The 23,505-nt window shown below is 44.1% G+C and overlaps 1 protein-coding gene across 7 annotated transcripts in view; it reads right to left on the reverse strand.

The window, feature by feature from the left end:
- Positions 1 to 23,505, reverse strand: part of LOC124032088 (segment polarity protein dishevelled homolog DVL-1-like) — a 93,883-nt gene that overhangs the window by 36,002 nt on the left and 34,376 nt on the right. For all 7 annotated transcript variants that reach the window (XR_006838205.1, XM_046344171.1, XM_046344170.1 and 4 more), the window contains exon 4: positions 3,949 to 4,067. Coding sequence is in view for 6 of the 7 variants with exons in the window: in XM_046344171.1 (XP_046200127.1) it covers positions 3,949 to 4,067 (119 nt within the window). In the remaining variant the exon portion in view is untranslated. The remainder of the gene's footprint in view (positions 1 to 3,948; positions 4,068 to 23,505) is intronic.

Here is a 23,505-nt window from a genome sequence, read left to right on the forward strand (position 1 = left end):
TCTCTGGCTCTATCTGCTGTGGATGGAGGAGAAATAGAGGAACAGACAGCAGGGACTGTAGGCTGACACATTACAGTAGTTGTTGAATGGTAAATATAGACACCAACATCATCACACTGTTGAACCGGTTCCAGGAGAAGTGTATAAACAGGAGTAAAGGTGGAAATGAGTAGGAGTGACTATTATTATTGGAAGAATCAGAATTGCTAATAATGATATTGTCCAAAGTGCCATCTTAAAATATTATATTTCTCAAAGCACTACACCGCACACATTCATTCTGAGTGTAGAAAGAGAGGTGACATGGAATGTGCTTATTTACTCTCTAGATAACAGAATGGTGAGACGAGAGGAAGGTCCCTAAAGGAGGATAGAGGAAGGTCCCTGAAGGAGGAAAGGTCCCTGAAGGAGGATCCCTGAAGGGAGGACAGAGGAAGGTCCCTGAAGGAAGATAGGTCCCTGAAGGAAGTCAGGAAGGTCCCTGAAGGAGGACAGACTCTGAGGAGGAGGATAGAGGTCCCTGAAGGAGGATAGGAGGAAGGTCCCTGATGGAAGGAGGAAGGTCCCTGATGAAGGGGGATCCTGAAGGAGGATATAGGAAGGTCCCTGAAGGAGGATAGAGGAAGGTCCCTGAAGGAGGATAGAGGAAGGTCCTTGAAGGAGGATAGAGGAAGGTCCCTAAAGGAGGATAGAGGAAGGTCCCTGAAGGAGGATAGAGGAAGGTCCCTGAAGGAGGATAGAGGAAGGTCCCTAAAGGAGGATAGAGGAAGGTCCCTGAAGGAGGATAGAAGAAGGTCCCTGAAGGAAGACAGAGGAAGGTCCCTGAAGGAGGACAGAGGAAGGTCTCTGAAGGAGGACAGAGGAAGGTCCCTGAAGGAGGATAGAGGAAGGTCCCTGAAGGAGGATAGAGGAAGGTCCCTGAAGGAGGACAGAGGAAGGTCCCTGAAGGAGGACAGAGGAAGGTCTCTGAAGGAGGATATAGGAAGGTCCCTGAAGGAGGACAGAGGAAGGTCCCTGAAGGAAGACAGAGGAAGGTCCCTGAAGGAGGACAGAGGAAGGTCTCTGAAGGAGGACATAGGAAGGTCCCTGAAGGAGGATAGAGGAAGGTCCCTGAAGGAGGACAGAGGAAGTTCCCAGAAGGAGGACAGAGGAAGGTCTCTGAAGGAGGACAGAGGAAGGTCCCTGATGGAAGATAGAGGAAGGTCCCTGAAGGAGGACAGAGGAAGGTCCCTGAAGGAGGATAGAGGAAGGTCCCTGAAGGAGGATAGAGGAAGGTCCCTAAAGGAGGATAGAGGAAGGTCCCTGAAGGAGGACAGAGGAAGGTCCCTGATGGAAGATAGAGGAAGGTCCCTGAAGGAGGATATAGGAAGGTCCCTGAAGGAGGATAGAGGAAGGTCCCTGAAGGAGGATAGAGGAAGGTCCCTGAAGGAGGACATACGAACGTCCCTGAAGGGGGAAAGAGGAAGGTCCCTGAAGGAGGATAGAGGAAGGTCCCTAAAGGAGGATAGAGGAAGGTCCCTGAAGGAGGACAGAGGAAGGTCCCTGATGGAAGATAGAGGAAGGTCCCTGAAGGAGGATATAGGAAGGTCCCTGAAGGAGGATAGAAAGGTCCCTGAAGGAGGATAGAGGAGGTCCCTGAAGGAGGACATAGAGGAAGGTCCCTGAAGGGGGAAAGAGGAAGGTCCCTGAAGGAGGATAGAGGAAGGTCCCTGAAGGAGGACAGAGGAAGGTCCCTGAAGGAGGATAGAGGAAGGTCCCTGAAGGAGGATAGAGGAAGGTCCCTGAAGGAGGACAGAGGAAGGTCCCTGAAGGAGGATAGAGGAAGGTCCCTGAAGGAGGACAGAGGAAGGTCCCTGAAGGAGGACATACGAACGTCCCTGAAGGGGGACAGAGGAAGGTTCCTGAAGGAGGATAGAGGAAGGTCCCTAAAGGAGGATAGAGGAAGGTCCCTGAAGGAGGATAGAGGAAGGTACCTGAAGGAGGACAGAGGAAGGTCCCTGAAGGAGGATAGAGGAAGGTCCCTGAAGGAGGATAGAGGAAGGTCCCTGAAGGAGGACAGAGGAAGGTCCCTGAAGGAGGATAGAGGAAGGTCCCTGAAGGAGGACAGAGGAAGGTCCTTGAAGGAGGATAGAGGAAGGTCCCTGAAGGAGGACAGAGGAAGGTCCTTGAAGGAGGATAGAGGAAGGTCCCTGAAGGAGGACAGAGGAAGGTCCCTGAAGGATGATAGAGGAAGGTCCCTGAAGGAGGACAGAGGAAGGTCCCAGAAGGAGGATAGAGGAAGGTCCATGAAGGAGGACAGAGGAAGGTCCTTGAAGGAGGATAGAGGAAGGTCCCTGAAGGAGGACAGAGGAAGGTCCTTGAAGGAGGATAGAGGAAGGTCCCTGAAGGAGGACAGAGGAAGGTCCCTGAAGGAGGATAGAGGAAGGTCCCTGAAGGAGGACAGAGGAAGGTCTCTGAAGGAGGACAGAGGAAGGTCCCTGAAGGAGGATAGAGGAAGGTCCCTGAAGGAGGACAGAGGAAGGTCCCAAGGAGGATAGAGGAAGGTCCTGAAGGAGGACAGAGGAAGGAAGGAGATAGGGAAGGTCCCTGAAGGAGGACAGAGGAAGGTCCCTGAAGGAGGACAGAGGAAGGTCCCTGAAGGAGGACAGAGGAAGGTCCCTGAAGGAGGACAAAGAGGAAGGTCCCTGAAGGAGGACAGAGGAAGGTCCTGAAGGAGGAGAGGAAGGTCCCTGAAGGAGGACAGAGGAAGGTCCCTGAAGGAGGATAGAGGAAGGTCCCTGAAGGAGGACAGAGGAAGGTCCCTGAAGGAGGATAGAGGAAGGTCCCTGAAGGAGGATAGAGGAAGGTCCCTGAAGGAGGATAGAGGAAGGTCCCTGAAGGAGGACAGAGGAAGGTCCCTGAAGGAGGACAGAGGAAGGTCCCTGAAGGAGGATAGAGGAAGGTCCCTGAAGGAGGATAGAGGAAGGTCCCTGAAGGAGGACAGAGGAAGGTCCCTGAAGGAGGACAGAGGAAGGTCCCTGAAGGAGGACAGAGGAAGGTCTCTGAAGGAGGACAGAGGAAGGTCCTTGAAGGAGGATAGAGGAAGGTCCCTGAAGGAGGACAGAGGAAGGTCCTTGAAGGAGGATAGAGGAAGGTCCCTGAAGGAGGACAGAGGAAGGTCCCTGAAGGAGGATAGAGGAAGGTCCCTGAAGGAGGACAGAGGAAGCCCTCCTCCTCTCCAAGTGACCTTTTCAGAACTTTTTGCTGAGCTCAGTGCCAAAATGTTTCCATGACAGTAACAACAAATAAATAATATAATAATAATCTTAACCAAGACTTGTATGAGTTTCCTGACATTTTCACATGTCCATTATTCATGATACTGTATGTGTACATGCAGTAAGGATAAAATATGCAGCAACAAAGAAGAGTTTATTTGAATAGTTTCCCAATAGTAAAAACAAGCAAAGGTGGTTTCAGATCTCCACAATAACCGAGAGGCAGCTATATATCTGCTATAGTTTTATTTTGTATTTATTTTTTGGGGGGGCCATCCATCCACCACCCATCCAGCTGCTATACATGGTCATAATAGGAAGAAACGTACTCCTCCCACAGATCCTGAAGTTAAGCCATCAGGTGGAAAATAGCCTCTGACCATGAACCTGAATTGCACTCAAGAAAAAACAAGATCGGTCTCTTTGGAAAGAGAGAAAGCGCCGAAAGCAATCTTGGTCAAACTGTTCCACTTACCTGTCACCAGCACATCTGAACCCTGTGAACCCTCTGATTTGGTTTTGACATTATTTTACAGTCCACCCTTTCGGGGTGTTACTGAACAATGTCCGCACTGTTAGGCTATATTGCTAAACTGATGTGTAATGATATTGTGATGATGTGTTATTGGTGTTACAGTACCACACATACTGTACTTAGGTAGTTATCCTAATTGTGTGTATTGTTACTCACTTTCAGTCTCTCGTGCTCTCCTCCGGGCACGTTCTCTCTCTCTCTCCCTACGGTGGCTCAGGAGGGACTCTGTGCCGGTCTCTGTGTCCAGGCCGTCCCGACTGCTCACCGCATTGGCACTGAAATACACACATTCAAAAAGTTGAATAACTGTAGATCCACAATGAAACCAATAATGTATATATACACTAGATGACTGACAGGAGTGCTGTGTTGAAGCCACTGTGCCTCCATCTTGGCACTCCTCAACTAAAATACATTTTGGAAGCTATAGAAATACATTTAATGTCTCCATTTGTTTTTTGCCACATTTATTCTAAAACAAATGATGACTCTGTTTCATATTCAGTCCCCCTGGCCATGAGAGATGTGTTGTTGGGGTGTGGTATGTGATGTGTGTTTCACTAAGTGTCATTTATGACCAGATACCCTGAGAGAGATGCATTATATCCAATGCTGCCTGGTACTAATGAGGGCCATTGAAATCCCAGATGATGCCTGTGGCAGGGGGAAGGATGGTGTGTGTGTGTGTGTGTGTGTGTGTGTGTGTGTGTGTGTGTGTGTGTGTGTGTGTGTGTGTGTGTGTGTGTGTGTGTGTGTGTGTGTGTGTGTGTGTGTGTGTGTGTGTGTGTGTGTGTGTGTGTGTGTGTGTGTGTGTGTGTGTGTGACCGGTAGAGCAGGTGTGGGCTGGGACTCTTCTCATCCTGTACAGAGCTGGATAGAAGGTGCTGGAGGGAGGGTTATCTTCAGAGGGGTGAGAGGCTTTAGTCTCCGGGTAGCAGAGTAAAACACACTCATCACTAGTCAACGCTGCTCCCGAGTGACGCAACGGTCTAAGTCACTGCATTTCAGTGCAAGAGGCGTCACTACAGTCCCTGGTTCGAATCCAGGCTGTATCCAACCGGCTGTGATTGGGAGTCCCATTGGGCGGGGCACAACGAGCCCAATGTCATCCGGGTTTGAAAATAAGAATTTGTTCTTAATTGACTTGCCTAGTTAAATAAACCCTAACCCTAAGGAAACCTGAAGCTGGTGAGAAACACAACTCATCCAATCCAGTCTGCTGAACTCTGCACATACACATTCTGCATACGCACACTCTGCACACGCACACTCTACACACGCACACTCTACACATACACACTATACACAAACATACACACTCTGCACATGCACAAACACACTCTGCACATACACACTCTGCATACGCACACTCTGCACATACACACTCTGCATACGCACACTCTGCACACGCACACTCTGCACACGCACACTCTACACATACACACTATACACAAACATACACACTATACACACTGCACATGCACACACACACTCTGCACACGCACACTCTGCACACGCACACTCTGCACACGCACACTCTGCACATGCACACTCTGCACACGCACACTCTACACATACACACTATACACAAACATACACACTATACACACTCTGCACATACACACTGCATACGCACACTCTGCACACGCACACTCTGCACATACACACTATACACAAACATACACACTATACACACTCTGCACATACACACTCTGCATACGTACACTCTGCACATACACACTATACACAAACATACACACTATACACACTCTGCACATGCACACTCTGCACATACACACTATACACAAACATACACACTATACACACTCTGCACATACACACTCTGCATACGCACACTCTGCACATACACACTATACACACTCTGCACATGCACACTCTGGGATGTACTAGACCTATACATACATGCATCATGCATGAACGCACCCGGACAACACAAGCGCATGCGCACACTAGTGTTCATATATGTCGGTACACACGAGTGCACATGACTACACAGTAAGTAACTCATGCATTATAGTCCTCAGGGTATAAAAGCCTCCGTCTCATCAGCCTTAGGAGCATGAGTGGATGAGGCTGATGCGTGCACATTAACAACACACACATACATACATATATATATATATATATACACTGTTCAAAAAATTAAGGGAACACTAAAATAACACATCCTAGATCTGAATGAATGAAATATTCTTATTAAATACTTTTTTCTTTACATAGTTGAATGTGCTGACAACAAAATCACACAAAAATCTAATTATCAATGGAAATCAAATGTATCAACCCATGGAGGTCTGGATTTGGAGTCACACTCAAAATTAAACTGGAAAACCACACTACAGGCTGATCCAACTTTGATGTAATGTCCTTAAAACAAGTCAAAATGAGGCTCAGTAGTGTGTGTGGCCTCCACGTGCCTGTATGACCTCCCTACAACGCCTGGGCATGCTCCTGATGAGGTGGAGGATGGTCTCCTGAGGGATCTCCTCCCAGACCTGGACTAAAGCATCCGCCAACTCCTGGACAGTCTGTGGTGCAGCGTGGCGTTGGTGGATGGAGCGAGACATGATGACCCAGATGTGCTCAATTGGATTAAGGTCTGGGGAACGGGCGGGCCAGTCCATAGCATCAATGTCTTCCTCTTGCAGGAACTGCTGACACACTCCAGCCACATGAGGTCTAGCATTGTCTTGCATTAGGAGGAACCCAGGGCCAACCGCACCAGCATATGGTCTCACAAGGGGTCTGAGGATCTCATCTCGGTACCTAATGGCAGTCAGGCTACCTCTGGTGATCACATGGAGGGCCCCCAAATAAATGCCACCCCACACCATGACTGACCCACCGCCAAACCGGTCATGCTGGAGGATGTTGCAGGCAGCAGAACGTTCTCCACGGCGTCTCCAGACTCTGTCACGTCTGTCACATGTGCTCAGTGTGAACCTGCTTTCATCTGTGAAGAGCACAGGGCGCCAGTGGCGAATTTGCCAATCTTGGTGTTCTCTGGCAAATGCCAAACGTCCTGCACAGTGTTGGGCTGTAAGCACAACCCCCACCTGTGGACGTCGGGCCCTCATACCACCCTCATGGAGTCTGTTTCTGACCATTTGAACAGACACATGCACATTTGTGGTCTGCTGGGGTTCATTTTTCAGGGCTCTGGCAGTGCTTATCCTGCTCCTCCTTGCACAAAGGCGGAGGTAGCGGTCCTGCTGCTGGGTTGTTGCCCTCCTACGGCCTCTTCCACGTCTCCTGATGTACTGGCCTGTCTCCTGGTAGCGCCTCCATGCTCTGGACACTACGCTGACAGACACAGCAAACCTTCTTGCCACAGCTCGCATTGATGTGCCATCCTGGATGAGCTGCACTACCTGAGCCACTTGTGTGGGTTGTAGACTCCGTCTCATGCTACCACTAGAGTGAAAGCACCGCCAGCATTCAAAAGTGACCAAAACATCAGCCAGGAAGCATAGGAACTGTGAAGTGGTCTGTGGTCCCCACCTGCAGAACCACTCCTTTATTGGGGGTGTCTTGCTAATTGCTTAGAATTTCCACCTGTTGTCTATTCCATTAGCACAACAGCATGTGAAATGTATTGTCAATCAGTGTTGCTTCCTAAGTGGACAGTTTGATTTCACAGAAGTGTGATTGACTTGGAGTTACATTGTGTTGTTTAAGTTTTCCCTTAATTTTTTTTTGAGCAGTGGATATAGCAGCAACACAGGAGTGGACAAGCTGTGGTCAGCTGCAACATGCTCATTCAGAGGGATGAATGGTAAACATGTTCCTACATCTGAGTGTAATGATGCATCTGTGCCTCTCCAGAACAGGTCAAAATATTTATGTTAATGCTTACATTGTGCAAAAACACACACTGTATTAGTCACAGGTATAGAGGCATTTTGTGTCTGTAGCTAGAGGTTATTATCTGTCTCAGACAGGGATAAAGCAGGGATGGGGCAGTATGTTTATATTATCTGTCTCAGACAGGGATAAAGCAGGGATGGGGCAGTATGTTTATATTATCTGTCTCAGACAGGGATAAAGCAGGAATGGGGCAGTATGTTTATATTATCTGTCTCAGACAGGGATAAAGCAGGGATGGGGCAGTATGTTTATATTATCTGTCTCAGACAGGGATAAAGCAGGGATGGGGCAGTATGTTTATATTATCTGTCTCAGACAGGGATAAAGCAGGAATGGGGCAGTATGTTAATATTATCTGTCTATATGGCAGGGATAAAGCAGGGATGGGGCAGTATGTTTATATTATATGTCTCAGACAGGGATAAAGCATGGATGGGGCAGTATGTTTATATTATCTGTCTCAGACAGGGATAAAGCAGGGATGGGGCAGTATGTTTATATTATCTGTCTATATGGCAGGGATAAAGCAGGGATGGGGCAGTATGTTTATATTATATGTCTATATGGCAGGGATAAAGCAGGGATGGGGCAGTATGTTTATATTATCTGTCTATATGGCAGGGATAAAGCAGGGATGGGGCAGTATGTTAATATTATCTGTCTATATGGCAGGGATAAAGCAGGGATGGGGCAGTATGTTAATATTATCTGTCTATATGGCAGGGATAAAGCAGGGATGGGGCAGTATGTTAATATTATCTGTCTATATGGCAGGGATAAAGCAGGGATGGGGCAGTATGTTTATATTATCTGTCTATATGGCAGGGATAAAGCAGGGATGGGGCAGTATGTTAATATTATCTGTCTATATGGCAGGGATAAAGCAGGGATGGGGCAGTATGTTTATATTATCTGTCTATATGGCAGGGATAAAGCAGGGATGGGGCAGTATGTTAATATTATCTGTCTATATGGCAGGGATAAAGCAGGGATGGGGCAGTATGTTAATATTATCTGTCTCAGACAGGGATAACGCAGGGATGGGGCAGTATGTTTATATTATATGTCTCAGACAGGGATAAAGCAGGGACGGGGCAGTATGTTAATATTATCTGTCTATATGGCAGGGATAAAGCAGGGATGGGGCAGTATGTTAATATTATCTGTCTATATGGCAGGGATAAAGCAGGGATGGGGCAGTATGTTAATATTATCTGTCTATATGGCAGGGATAAAGCAGGGATGGGGCAGTATGTTAATATTATCTGTCTATATGGCAGGGATAAAGCAGGGATGGGGCAGTATGTTAATATTATCTGTCTATATGGCAGGGATAAAGCAGGGATGGGGCAGTATGTTTATATTATCTGTCTATATGGCAGGGATAAAGCAGGGATGGGGCAGTATGTTAATATTATCTGTCTATATGGCAGGGATAAAGCAGGGATGGGGCAGTATGTTAATATTATCTGTCTCAGACAGGAATAAAGCAGGGATGGGGCAGTATGTTTATATTATATGTCTCAGACAGGGATAAAGCAGGGACGGGGCAGTATGTTAATATTATCTGTCTATATGGCAGGGATAAAGCAGGGATGGGGCAGTATGTTAATATTATCTGTCTATATGGCAGGGATAAAGCAGGGATGGGGCAGTATGTTTATATTATATGTCTATATGGCAGGGATAAAGCAGGGATGGGGCAGTATGTTTATATTATCTGTCTATATGGCAGGGATAAAGCAGGGATGGGGCAGTATGTTAATATTATCTGTCTATATGGCAGGGATAAAGCAGGGATGGGGCAGTATGTTAATATTATCTGTCTATATGGCAGGGATAAAGCAGGGATGGGGCAGTATGTTAATATTATCTGTCTATATGGCAGGGATAAAGCAGGGATGGGGCAGTATGTTTATATTATCTGTCTATATGGCAGGGATAAAGCAGGGATGGGGCAGTATGTTAATATTATCTGTCTATATGGCAGGGATAAAGCAGGGATGGGGCAGTATGTTTATATTATCTGTCTATATGGCAGGGATAAAGCAGGGATGGGGCAGTATGTTAATATTATCTGTCTATATGGCAGGGATAAAGCAGGGATGGGGCAGTATGTTAATATTATCTGTCTCAGACAGGGATAAAGCAGGGATGGGGCAGTATGTTTATATTATATGTCTCAGACAGGGATAAAGCAGGGACGGGGCAGTATGTTAATATTATCTGTCTATATGGCAGGGATAAAGCAGGGATGGGGCAGTATGTTAATATTATCTGTCTATATGGCAGGGATAAAGCAGGGATGGGGCAGTATGTTAATATTATCTGTCTATATGGCAGGGATAAAGCAGGGATGGGGCAGTATGTTAATATTATCTGTCTATATGGCAGGGATAAAGCAGGGATGGGGCAGTATGTTTATATTATCTGTCTATATGGCAGGGATAAAGCAGGGATGGGGCAGTATGTTAATATTATCTGTCTATATGGCAGGGATAAAGCAGGGATGGGGCAGTATGTTAATATTATCTGTCTCAGACAGGGATAAAGCAGGGATGGGGCAGTATGTTTATATTATATGTCTCAGACAGGGATAAAGCAGGGACGGGGCAGTATGTTAATATTATCTGTCTATATGGCAGGGATAAAGCAGGGATGGGGCAGTATGTTAATATTATCTGTCTATATGGCAGGGATAAAGCAGGGATGGGGCAGTATGTTTATATTATATGTCTATATGGCAGGGATAAAGCAGGGATGGGGCAGTATGTTTATATTATCTGTCTATATGGCAGGGATAAAGCAGGGATGGGGCAGTATGTTAATATTATCTGTCTATATGGCAGGGATAAAGCAGGGATGGGGCAGTATGTTAATATTATCTGTCTATATGGCAGGGATAAAGCAGGGATGGGGCAGTATGTTAATATTATCTGTCTATATGGCAGGGATAAAGCAGGGATGGGGCAGTATGTTTATATTATCTGTCTATATGGCAGGGATAAAGCAGGGATGGGGCAGTATGTTAATATTATCTGTCTATATATGGCAGGGATAAAGCAGGGATGGGGCAGTATGTTTATATTATCTGTCTATATGGCAGGGATAAAGCAGGGATGGGGCAGTATGTTAATATTATCTGTCTATATGGCAGGGATAAAGCAGGGATGGGGCAGTATGTTAATATTATCTGTCTCAGACAGGGATAAAGCAGGGATGGGGCAGTATGTTTATATTATATGTCTCAGACAGGGATAAAGCAGGGACGGGGCAGTATGTTAATATTATCTGTCTATATGGCAGGGATAAAGCAGGGATGGGGCAGTATGTTAATATTATCTGTCTATATGGCAGGGATAAAGCAGGGATGGGGCAGTATGTTAATATTATCTGTCTATATGGCAGGGATAAAGCAGGGATGGGGCAGTATGTTAATATTATCTGTCTATATGGCAGGGATAAAGCAGGGATGGGGCAGTATGTTTATATTATCTGTCTATATGGCAGGGATAAAGCAGGGATGGGGCAGTATGTTAATATTATCTGTCTATATGGCAGGGATAAAGCAGGGATGGGGCAGTATGTTAATATTATCTGTCTCAGACAGGGATAAAGCAGGGATGGGGCAGTATGTTTATATTATATGTCTCAGACAGGGATAAAGCAGGGATGGGGCAGTATGTTAATATTATCTGTCTCAGACAGGGATAAAGCAGGGATGGGGCAGTATGTTTATATTATCTGTCTATATGGCAGGGATAAAGCAGGGATGGGGCAGTATGTTTATATTATCTGTCTATATGGCAGGGATAAAGCAGGGATGGGGCAGTATGTTTATATTATCTGTCTATATGGCAGGGATAAAGCAGGGATGGGGCAGTATGTTAATATTATCTGTCTATATGGCAGGGATAAAGCAGGGATGGGGCAGTATGTTAATATTATCTGTCTCAGACAGGGATAAAGCAGGGATGGGGCAGTATGTTTATATTATATGTCTCAGACAGGGATAAAGCAGGGATGGGGCAGTATGTTTATATTATCTGTCTCAGACAGGGATAAAGCAGGGATGGGGCAGTATGTTTATATTATCTGTATATATGGCAGGGATAAAGCAGGGATGGGGCAGTATGTTTATATTATCTGTCTATATGGCAGGGATAAAGCAGGGATGGGGCAGTGTGTTTATATTATCTGTCTCAGACAGGGATAAAGCAGGGAGGGGGCAGTATGTTTATATTATCTGTCTATATGGCAGGGATAAAGCAGGGATGGGGCAGTATGTTTATATTATCTGTCTCAGGCAGGGATAAAGCAGGGATGGGGCAGTATGTTTATATTATCTGTCTATATGGCAGGGATAAAGCAGGGATGGGGCAGTATGTTTATATTATCTGTCTATATGGCAGGGATAAAGCAGGGATGGGGCAGTATGTTTATATTATCTGTCTATATGGCAGGGATAAAGCAGGGATGGGGCAGTGTGTTTATATTATCTGTCTCAGACAGGGATAAAGCAGGGATGGGGCAGTATGTTTATATTATCTGTCTATATGGCAGGGATAAAGCAGGGATGGGGCAGTATGTTTATATTATCTGTCTCAGGCAGGGATAAAGCAGGGATGGGGCAGTATGTTTATATTATCTGTCTATATGGCAGGGATAAAGCAGGGATGGGGCAGTATGTTTATATTATCTGTCTATATGGCAAGGATAAAGCAGGGATGGGGCAGTATGTTTAAATTATCTGTCTATATGGCAGGGATAAAGCAGGGATGGGGCAGTATGTTAATATTATCTGTCTATATGGCAGGGATAAAGCAGGGATGGGGCAGTATGTTTATATTATCTGTCTCAGACAGGGATAAAGCAGGGATGGGGCAGTATGTTAATATTATCTGTCTATATGGCAGGGATAAAGCAGGGATGGGGCAGTATGTTTATATTATCTGTCTATATGGCAGGGATAAAGCAGGGATGGGGCAGTATGTTTATATTATCTGTCTCAGACAGGGATAAAGCAGGGATGGGGCAGTATGTTTATATTATCTGTCTCAGACAGGGATAAAGCAGGGATGGGGCAGTATTATATATTATCTGTCTATATGGCAGGGATAAAGCAGGGATGGGGCAGTATGTTTATATTATCTGTCTATATGGCAGGGATAAAGCAGGGATGGGGCAGTATGTTTATATTATCTGTCTATATGGCAGGGATAAAGCAGGGATGGGGCAGTATGTTTAAATTATCTGTCTATATGGCAGGGATAAAGCAGGGATGGGGCAGTATGTTTATATTATCTGTCTCAGACAGGGATAAAGTCGCTCTGGATAAGAGCGTCTGCTAAATGACTTAAATGTAATGTAAATGTAAAGCAGGGATGGGGCAGTATGTTTATATTATCTGTCTCAGACCGGGATAAAGCAGGGATGGGGCAGTATGTTTATATTATCTGTCTATATGGCAGGGATAAAGCAGGGATGGGGCAGTATGTTTAAATGATCTGTCTATATGGCAGGGATAAAGCAGGGATGGGGCAGTATGTTAATATTATCTGACTCAGACAGGGATAAAGCAGGGATGGGGCAGTATGTTTATATTATATGTCTCAGACAGGGATAAAGCAGGGATGGGGCAGTATGTTAATATTATCTGTCTCAGACAGGGAAAAAGCAGGGATGGGGCAGTATGTTTATATTATCTGTCTATATGGCAGGGATAAAGCAGGGATGGGGCAGTATGTTTATATTATCTGTCTATATGGCAGGGATAAAGCAGGGATGGGGCAGTATGTTTAAATTATCTGTCTATATGGCAGGGATAAAGCAGGGATGGGGCAGTATGTTTATATTATCTGTCTATATGGCAGGGATAAAGCAGGGATGGGGCAGTATGTTTATATTATCTGTCTATATGGCAGGGATAAAGCAGGGATGGGGCAGTATGTTAATATTATCTGTCTATATGGCAGGGATAAAGCAGGGATGGGGCAGTATGTTTATATTATATGTCTCAGACAGGGATAAAGCAGGGACGGGGCAGTATGTTAATATTATCTGTCTATATGGCAGGGATAAAGCAGGTATGGGGCAGTATGTTAATATTATCTGTCTATATGGCAGGGATAAAGCAGGGATGGGGCAGTATGTTTATATTATATGTCTATATGGCAGGGATAAAGCAGGGATGGGGCAGTATGTTTATATTATCTGTCTATATGGCAGGGATAAAGCAGGGATGGGGCAGTATGTTAATATTATCTGTCTATATGGCAGGGATAAAGCAGGGATGGGGCAGTATGTTTATATTATCTGTCTATATGGCAGGGATAAAGCAGGGATGGGGCAGTATGTTAATATTATCTGTCTATATGGCAGGGATAAAGCAGGGATGGGGCAGTATGTTTATATTATCTGTCTATATGGCAGGGATAAAGCAGGGATGGGGCAGTATGTTAATATTATCTGTCTATATGGCAGGGATAAAGCAGGGATGGGGCAGTATGTTAATATTATCTGTCTCAGACAGGGATAAAGCAGGGATGGGGCAGTATGTTTATATTATATGTCTCAGACAGGGATAAAGCAGGGACGGGGCAGTATGTTAATATTATCTGTCTATATGGCAGGGATAAAGCAGGGATGGGGCAGTATGTTAATATTATCTGTCTATATGGCAGGGATAAAGCAGGGATGGGGCAGTATGTTAATATTATCTGTCTATATGGCAGGGATAAAGCAGGGATGGGGCAGTATGTTAATATTATCTGTCTATATGGCAGGGATAAAGCAGGGATGGGGCAGTATGTTTATATTATCTGTCTATATGGCAGGGATAAAGCAGGGATGGGGCAGTATGTTAATATTATCTGTCTATATGGCAGGGATAAAGCAGGGATGGGGCAGTATGTTAATATTATCTGTCTCAGACAGGGATAAAGCAGGGATGGGGCAGTATGTTTATATTATATGTCTCAGACAGGGATAAAGCAGGGATGGGGCAGTATGTTTATATTATCTGTCTCAGACAGGGATAAAGCAGGGATGGGGCAGTATGTTTATATTATCTGTATATATGGCAGGGATAAAGCAGGGATGGGGCAGTATGTTTATATTATCTGTCTATATGGCAGGGATAAAGCAGGGATGGGGCAGTGTGTTTATATTATCTGTCTCAGACAGGGATAAAGCAGGGAGGGGGCAGTATGTTTATATTATCTGTCTATATGGCAGGGATAAAGCAGGGATGGGGCAGTATGTTTATATTATCTGTCTCAGGCAGGGATAAAGCAGGGATGGGGCAGTATGTTTATATTATCTGTCTATATGGCAGGGATAAAGCAGGGATGGGGCAGTATGTTTATATTATCTGTCTATATGGCAGGGATAAAGCAGGGATGGGGCAGTATGTTTATATTATCTGTCTATATGGCAGGGATAAAGCAGGGATGGGGCAGTGTGTTTATATTATCTGTCTCAGACAGGGATAAAGCAGGGATGGGGCAGTATGTTTATATTATCTGTCTATATGGCAGGGATAAAGCAGGGATGGGGCAGTATGTTTATATTATCTGTCTCAGGCAGGGATAAAGCAGGGATGGGGCAGTATGTTTATATTATCTGTCTATATGGCAGGGATAAAGTAGGGATGGGGCAGTATGTTTATATTATCTGTCTATATGGCAAGGATAAAGCAGGGATGGGGCAGTATGTTTAAATTATCTGTCTATATGGCAGGGATAAAGCAGGGATGGGGCAGTATGTTAATATTATCTGTCTATATGGCAGGGATAAAGCAGGGATGGGGCAGTATGTTTATATTATCTGTCTCAGACAGGGATAAAGCAGGGATGGGGCAGTATGTTAATATTATCTGTCTATATGGCAGGGATAAAGCAGGGATGGGGCAGTATGTTTATATTATCTGTCTATATGGCAGGGATAAAGCAGGGATGGGGCAGTATGTTTATATTATCTGTCTCAGACAGGGATAAAGCAGGGATGGGGCAGTATGTTTATATTATCTGTCTCAGACAGGGATAAAGCAGGGAGGGGGCAGTATTATATATTATCTGTCTATATGGCAGGGATAAAGCAGGGATGGGGCAGTATGTTTATATTATCTGTCTATATGGCAGGGATAAAGCAGGGATGGGGCAGTATGTTTATATTATCTGTCTATATGGCAGGGATAAAGCAGGGATGGGGCAGTATGTTTAAATTATCTGTCTATATGGCAGGGATAAAGCAGGGATGGGGCAGTATGTTTATATTATCTGTCTCAGACAGGGATAAAGCAGGGAGGGGGCAGTATTATATATTATCTGTCTAATGTAAATGTAAAGCAGGGATGGGGCAGTATGTTTATATTATCTGTCTCAGACCGGGATGATAATTATCTGTCTATATGGGATGGGGGATGGGGCAGTATGTTTAAATTATCTGTCTATATGGCAGGGATAAAGCAGGGATGGGGCAGTATGTTTAAATGATCTGTCTATATGGCAGGGATAAAGCAGGGATGGGGCAGTATGTTAATATTATCTGACTCAGACAGGGATAAAGCAGGGATGGGGCAGTATGTTAATATTATCTGTCTCAGACAGGGAAAAAGCAGGGATGGGGCAGTATGTTTATATTATCTGTCTATATGGCAGGGATAAAGCAGGGATGGGGCAGTATGTTTATATTATCTGTCTATATGGCAGGGATAAAGCAGGGATGGGGCAGTATGTTTAAATTATCTGTCTATATGGCAGGGATAAAGCAGGGATGGGGCAGTATGTTTATATTATCTGTCTCAGACAGGGATAAAGCAGGGATGGGGCAGTATGTTTATATTATCTGTCTCAGACCGGGATAAAGCAGGGATGGGGCAGTATGTTTATATTATCTGTCTATATGGCAGGGATAAAGCAGGGATGGGGCAGTATGTTTAAATGATCTGTCTATATGGCAGGGATAAAGCAGGGATGGGGCAGTATGTTTATATTATCTGTCTATATGGCAGGGATAAAGCAGGGATGGGGCAGTATGTTTATATTATATGTCTCAGACAGGGATAAAGCAGGGATGGGGCAGTATGTTTATATTATCTGTCTCAGACAGGGATAAAGCAGGGATGGGGCAGTATGTTTATATTATCTGTCTCAGACAGGGATAAAGCAGGGATGGGGCAGTATGTTTATATTATCTGTCTATATGGCAGGGATAAAGCAGGGATGGGGCAGTATGTTTATATTATCTGTCTCAGACAGGGATAAAGCAGGGATGGGGCAGTATGTTTATATTATCTGTCTCAGACAGGGATAAAGCAGGGATGGGGCAGTATGTTTATATTATCTGTCTATATGGCAGGGATAAAGCAGGGATGGGGCAGTATGTTTATATTATCTGTCTATATGGCAGGGATAAAGCAGGGATGGGGCAGTATGTTTAAATGATCTGTCTATATGGCAGGGATAAAGCAGGGATGGGGCAGTATGTTTATATTATCTGTCTATATGGCAGGGATAAAGCAGGGATGGGGCAGTATGTTAATATTATCTGTCTATATGGCAGGGATAAAGCAGGGATGGGGCAGTATGTTTATATTATCTGTCTATATGGCAGGGATAAAGCAGGGATGGGGCAGTATGTTTATATTATCTGTCTATATGGCAGGGATAAAGCAGGGATGGGGCAGTATATTTAAATTATCTGTCTATATGGCAGGGATAAAGCAGGGATGGGGCAGTATGTTTATATTATCTGTCTCAGACAGGGATAAAGCAGGGATGGGGCAGTATGTTTATATTATCTGTCTCAGACAGGGATAAAGCAGGGATGGGGCAGTATGTTTATATTATCTGTCTATATAGCAGGGATAAAGCAGGGATGGGGCAGTATGTTAATATTATCTGTCTATATGGCAGGGATAAAGCAGGGATGGGGCAGTATGTTTATATTATCTGTCTATATGGCAGGGATAAAGCAGGGATGGGGCAGTATGTTTATATTATCTGTCTATATGGCAGGGATAAAGCAGGGATGGGGCAGTATGTTTAAATTATCTGTCTATATGGCAGGGATAAAGCAGGGATGGGGCAGTATGTTTATCTTATCTGTCTCAGACAGGGATAAAGCAGGGATGGGGCAGTATGTTTATATTATCTGTCTCAGACAGGGATAAAGCAGGGATGGGGCAGTATGTTTATATTATCTGTCTATATGGCAGGGATAAAGCAGGGATGGGGCAGTATGTTTAAATTATCTGTCTATATGGCAGGGATAAAGCAGGGATGGGGCAGTATGTTTATATTATCTGTCTATATGGCAGGGATAAAGCAGGGATTGGGCAGTATGTTTATATTATCTGTCTCAGACAGGGATAAAGCAGGGATGGGGCAGTATGTTTATATTATCTGTCTCAGACAGGGATAAAGCAGGGATGGGGCAGTATGTTTATATTATCTGTCTATATGGCAGGGATAAAGCAGGGATGGGGCAGTATGTTTATATTATCTGTCTATATGGCAGGGATAAAGCAGGGATGGGGCAGTATGTTTATATTATCTGTCTATATGGCAGGGATAAAGCAGGGATGGGGCAGTATGTTTATATTATCTGTCTCAGACAGGGATAAAGCAGGGATGGGGCAGTATGTTTATATTATCTGTCTCAGACAGGGATAAAGCAGGGATGGGGCAGTATGTTTATATTATCTGTCTCAGACAGGGATAAAGCAGGGATGGGGCAGTATGTTTATATTATCTGTCTCAGACAGGGATAAAGCAGGGATGGGGCAGTATGTTTATATTGTCTGTCTATATGGCAGGGATAAAGCAGGGATGGGGCAGTATGTTTATATTATCTGTCTCAGACAGGGATAAAGCAGGGATGGGGCAGTATGTTTATATTATCTGTCTATATGGCAGGGATAAAGCAGGGATGGGGCAGTATGTTAATATTATCTGTCTATATGGCAGGGATAAAGCAGGGATGGGGCAGTATGTTTATATTATCTGTCTATATGGCAGGGATAAAGCAGGGATGGGGCAGTATGTTTAAATTATCTGTCTATATGGCAGGGATAAAGCAGGGATGGGGCAGTATGTTTATATTATCTGTCTATATGGCAGGGATAAAGCAGGGATGGGGCAGTATGTTTATATTATCTGTCTCAGACAGGGATAAAGCAGGGGTGGGGCAGTATGTTTATATTATCTGTCTCAGACAGGGATAAAGCAGGGATGGGGCAGTATGTTTATATTATCTGTCTCAGACATGGATAAAGCAGGGATGGGGCAGTATGTTTATATTATCTGTCTCAGACAGGGATAAAGCAGGGATGGGGCAGTATGTTTATATTATCTGTCTCAGACAGGGATAAAGCAGGGATGGGGCAGTATGTTTATATTATCTGTCTCAGACAGGGATAAAGCAGGGATGGGGCAGTATGTTAATATTATCTGTCTATATGGCAGGGATAAAGCAGGGATGGGGCAGTATGTTTATATTATCTGTCTATATGGCAGGGATAAAGCAGGGATGGGGCAGTATGTTTAAATTATCTGTCTATATGGCAGGGATAAAGCAGGGATGGGGCAGTATGTTTATATTATCTGTCTATATGGCAGGGATAAAGCAGGGATGGGGCAGTATGTTTATATTATCTGTCTCAGACAGGGATAAAGCAGGGATGGGGCAGTATGTTTATATTATCTGTCTCAGACAGGGATAAAGCAGGGATGGGGCAGTATGTTTATATTATCTGTCTCAGACATGGATAAAGCAGGGATGGGGCAGTATGTTTATATTATCTGTCTCAGACAGGGATAAAGCAGGGATGGGGAAGTATGTTTATATTATCTGTCTCAGACAGGGATAAAGCAGGGATGGGGCAGTATGTTTATATTATCTGTCTCAGACAGGGATAAAGCAGGGATGGGGCAGTATGTTTATATTATCTGTCTCAGACAGGGATAAAGCAGGGATGGGGCAGTATGTTTATATTATCTGTCTATATGGCAGGGATAAAGCAGGGATGGGACAGTATGTTTATATTATCTGTCTCAGACAGGGATAAAGCAGGGATGGGGCAGTATGTTTATATTATCTGTCTCAGACAGTGATAAAGCAGGGATGGTGCAGTATGTTAATATTATCTGTCTCAGACAGGGATAAAGCAGGGATGGGGCAGTATGTTTATATTATCTGTCTCAGACATGGATAAAGCAGGGATGGGGCAGTATGTTTATATTATCTGTCTCAGACAGGGATAAAGCAGTGATGGGGCAGTATGTTTATATTATCTGTCTATATGGCAGGGATAAAGCAGGGATGGGGCAGTATGTTAATATTATCTGTCTCAGACAGGGATAAAGCAGGGATGGGGCAGTATGTTTATATTATATGTCTCAGACAGGGATAAAGCAGGGATGGGGCAGTATGTTTATATTATCTGTCTATATGGCAGGGATAAAGCAGCGATGGGGCAGTGTGTTTATATTATCTGTCTCAGACAGGGATAAAGCAGGGATGGGGCAGTATGTTTATATTATCTGTCTATATGGCAGGGATAAAGCAGGGATGGGGCAGTATGTTTATATTATCTGTCTCAGGCAGGGATAAAGCAGGGATGGGGCAGTATGTTTATATTATCTGTCTATATGGCAGGGATAAAGCAGGGATGGGGCAGTATGTTTATATTATCTGTCTATATGGCAGGGATAAAGCAGGGATGGGGCAGTATGTTTATATTATCTGTCTATATGGCAGGGATAAAGCAGGGATGGGGCAGTGTGTTTATATTATCTGTCTCAGACAGGGATAAAGCAGGGATGGGGCAGTATGTTTATATTATCTGTCTATATGGCAGGGATAAAGCAGGGATGGGGCAGTATGTTTATATTATCTGTCTCAGGCAGGGATAAAGCAGGGATGGGGCAGTATGTTTATATTATCTGTCTATATGGCAGGGATAAAGCAGGGATGGGGCAGTATGTTTATATTATCTGTCTATGTGGCAGGGATAAAGCAGGGATGGGGCAGTATGTTTATATTATCTGTCTATATGGCAGGGATAAAGCAGGGATGGGGCAGTGTGTTTATATTATCTGTCTCAGACAGGGATAAAGCAGGGATGGGGCAGTATGTTTATATTATCTGTCTATATGGCAGGGATAAAGCAGGGATGGGGCAGTATGTTTATATTATCTGTCTCAGGCAGGGATAAAGCAGGGATGGGGCAGTATGTTTATATTATCTGTCTATATGGCAGGGATAAAGCAGGGATGGGGCAGTATGTTTATATTATCTGTCTATATGGCAGGGATAAAGCAGGGATGGGGCAGTATGTTTATATTATCTGTCTATATGGCAGGGATAAAGCAGGGATGGGGCAGTATGTTTATATTATCTGTCTCAGACAGGGATAAAGCAGGGATGGGGCAGTATGTTTATATTATCTGTCTCAGACAGGGATAAAGCAGGGATGGGGCAGTATGTTTATATTATCTGTCTCAGACAGGGATAAAGCAGGGATGGGGCAGTATGTTTATATTATCTGTCTCAGACAGGGATAAAGCAGGGATGGGGCAGTATGTTTATATTGTCTGTCTATATGGCAGGGATAAAGCAGGGATGGGGCAGTATGTTTATATTATCTGTCTCAGACAGGGATAAAGCAGGGATGGGGCAGTATGTTTATATTATCTGTCTATATGGCAGGGATAAAGCAGGGATGGGGCAGTATGTTAATATTATCTGTCTATATGGCAGGGATAAAGCAGGGATGGGGCAGTATGTTTATATTATCTGTCTATATGGCAGGGATAAAGCAGGGATGGGGCAGTATGTTTAAATTATCTGTCTATATGGCAGGGATAAAGCAGGGATGGGGCAGTATGTTTATATTATCTGTCTATATGGCAGGGATAAAGCAGGGATGGGGCAGTATGTTTATATTATCTGTCTCAGACAGGGATAAAGCAGGGATGGGGCAGTATGTTTATATTATCTGTCTCAGACAGGGATAAAGCAGGGATGGGGCAGTATGTTTATATTATCTGTCTCAGACATGGATAAAGCAGGGATGGGGCAGTATGTTTATATTATCTGTCTCAGACAGGGATAAAGCAGGGATGGGGCAGTATGTTTATATTATCTGTCTCAGACAGGGATAAAGCAGGGATGGGGCAGTATGTTTATATTATCTGTCTCAGACAGGGATAAAGCAGGGATGGGGCAGTATGTTAATATTATCTGTCTATATGGCAGGGATAAAGCAGGGATGGGGCAGTATGTTTATATTATCTGTCTATATGGCAGGGATAAAGCAGGGATGGGGCAGTATGTTTAAATTATCTGTCTATATGGCAGGGATAAAGCAGGGATGGGGCAGTATGTTTATATTATCTGTCTATATGGCAGGGATAAAGCAGGGATGGGGCAGTATGTTTATATTATCTGTCTCAGACAGGGATAAAGCAGGGATGGGGCAGTATGTTTATATTATCTGTCTCAGACAGGGATAAAGCAGGGATGGGGCAGTATGTTTATATTATCTGTCTCAGACATGGATAAAGCAGGGATGGGGCAGTATGTTTATATTATCTGTCTCAGACAGGGATAAAGCAGGGATGGGGCAGTATGTTTATATTATCTGTCTCAGACAGGGATAAAGCAGGGATGGGGCAGTATGTTTATATTATCTGTCTCAGACAGGGATAAAGCAGGGATGGGGCAGTATGTTTATATTATCTGTCTCAGACAGGGATAAAGCAGGGATGGGGCAGTATGTTTATATTATCTGTCTATATGGCAGGGATAAAGCAGGGATGGGACAGTATGTTTATATTATCTGTCTCAGACAGGGATAAAGCAGGGATGGGGCAGTATGTTTATATTATCTGTCTCAGACAGTGATAAAGCAGGGATGGTGCAGTATGTTAATATTATCTGTCTCAGACAGGGATAAAGCAGGGATGGGGCAGTATGTTTATATTATCTGTCTCAGACATGGATAAAGCAGGGATGGGGCAGTATGTTTATATTATCTGTCTCAGACAGGGATAAAGCAGTGATGGGGCAGTATGTTTATATTATCTGTCTATATGGCAGGGATAAAGCAGGGATGGGGCAGTATGTTAATATTATCTGTCTCAGACAGGGATAAAGCAGGGATGGGGCAGTATGTTTATATTATATGTCTCAGACAGGGATAAAGCAGGGATGGGGCAGTATGTTTATATTATCTGTCTATATGGCAGGGATAAAGCAGGGATGGGGCAGTGTGTTTATATTATCTGTCTCAGACAGGGATAAAGCAGGGATGGGGCAGTATGTTTATATTATCTGTCTATATGGCAGGGATAAAGCAGGGATGGGGCAGTATGTTTATATTATCTGTCTCAGGCAGGGATAAAGCAGGGATGGGGCAGTATGTTTATATTATCTGTCTATATGGCAGGGATAAAGCAGGGATGGGGCAGTATGTTTATATTATCTGTCTATATGGCAGGGATAAAGCAGGGATGGGGCAGTATGTTTATATTATCTGTCTATATGGCAGGGATAAAGCAGGGATGGGGCAGTGTGTTTATATTATCTGTCTCAGACAGGGATAAAGCAGGGATGGGGCAGTATGTTTATATTATCTGTCTATATGGCAGGGATAAAGCAGGGATGGGGCAGTATGTTTATATTATCTGTCTCAGGCAGGGATAAAGCAGGGATGGGGCAGTATGTTTATATTATCTGTCTATATGGCAGGGATAAAGCAGGGATGGGGCAGTATGTTTATATTATCTGTCTATATGGCAGGGATAAAGCAGGGATGGG

Source organism: Oncorhynchus gorbuscha, linkage group LG03 (assembly GCF_021184085.1).
Source record: "Oncorhynchus gorbuscha isolate QuinsamMale2020 ecotype Even-year linkage group LG03, OgorEven_v1.0, whole genome shotgun sequence".
In the NCBI taxonomy this organism is placed as follows: domain Eukaryota; kingdom Metazoa; phylum Chordata; class Actinopteri; order Salmoniformes; family Salmonidae; genus Oncorhynchus; species Oncorhynchus gorbuscha.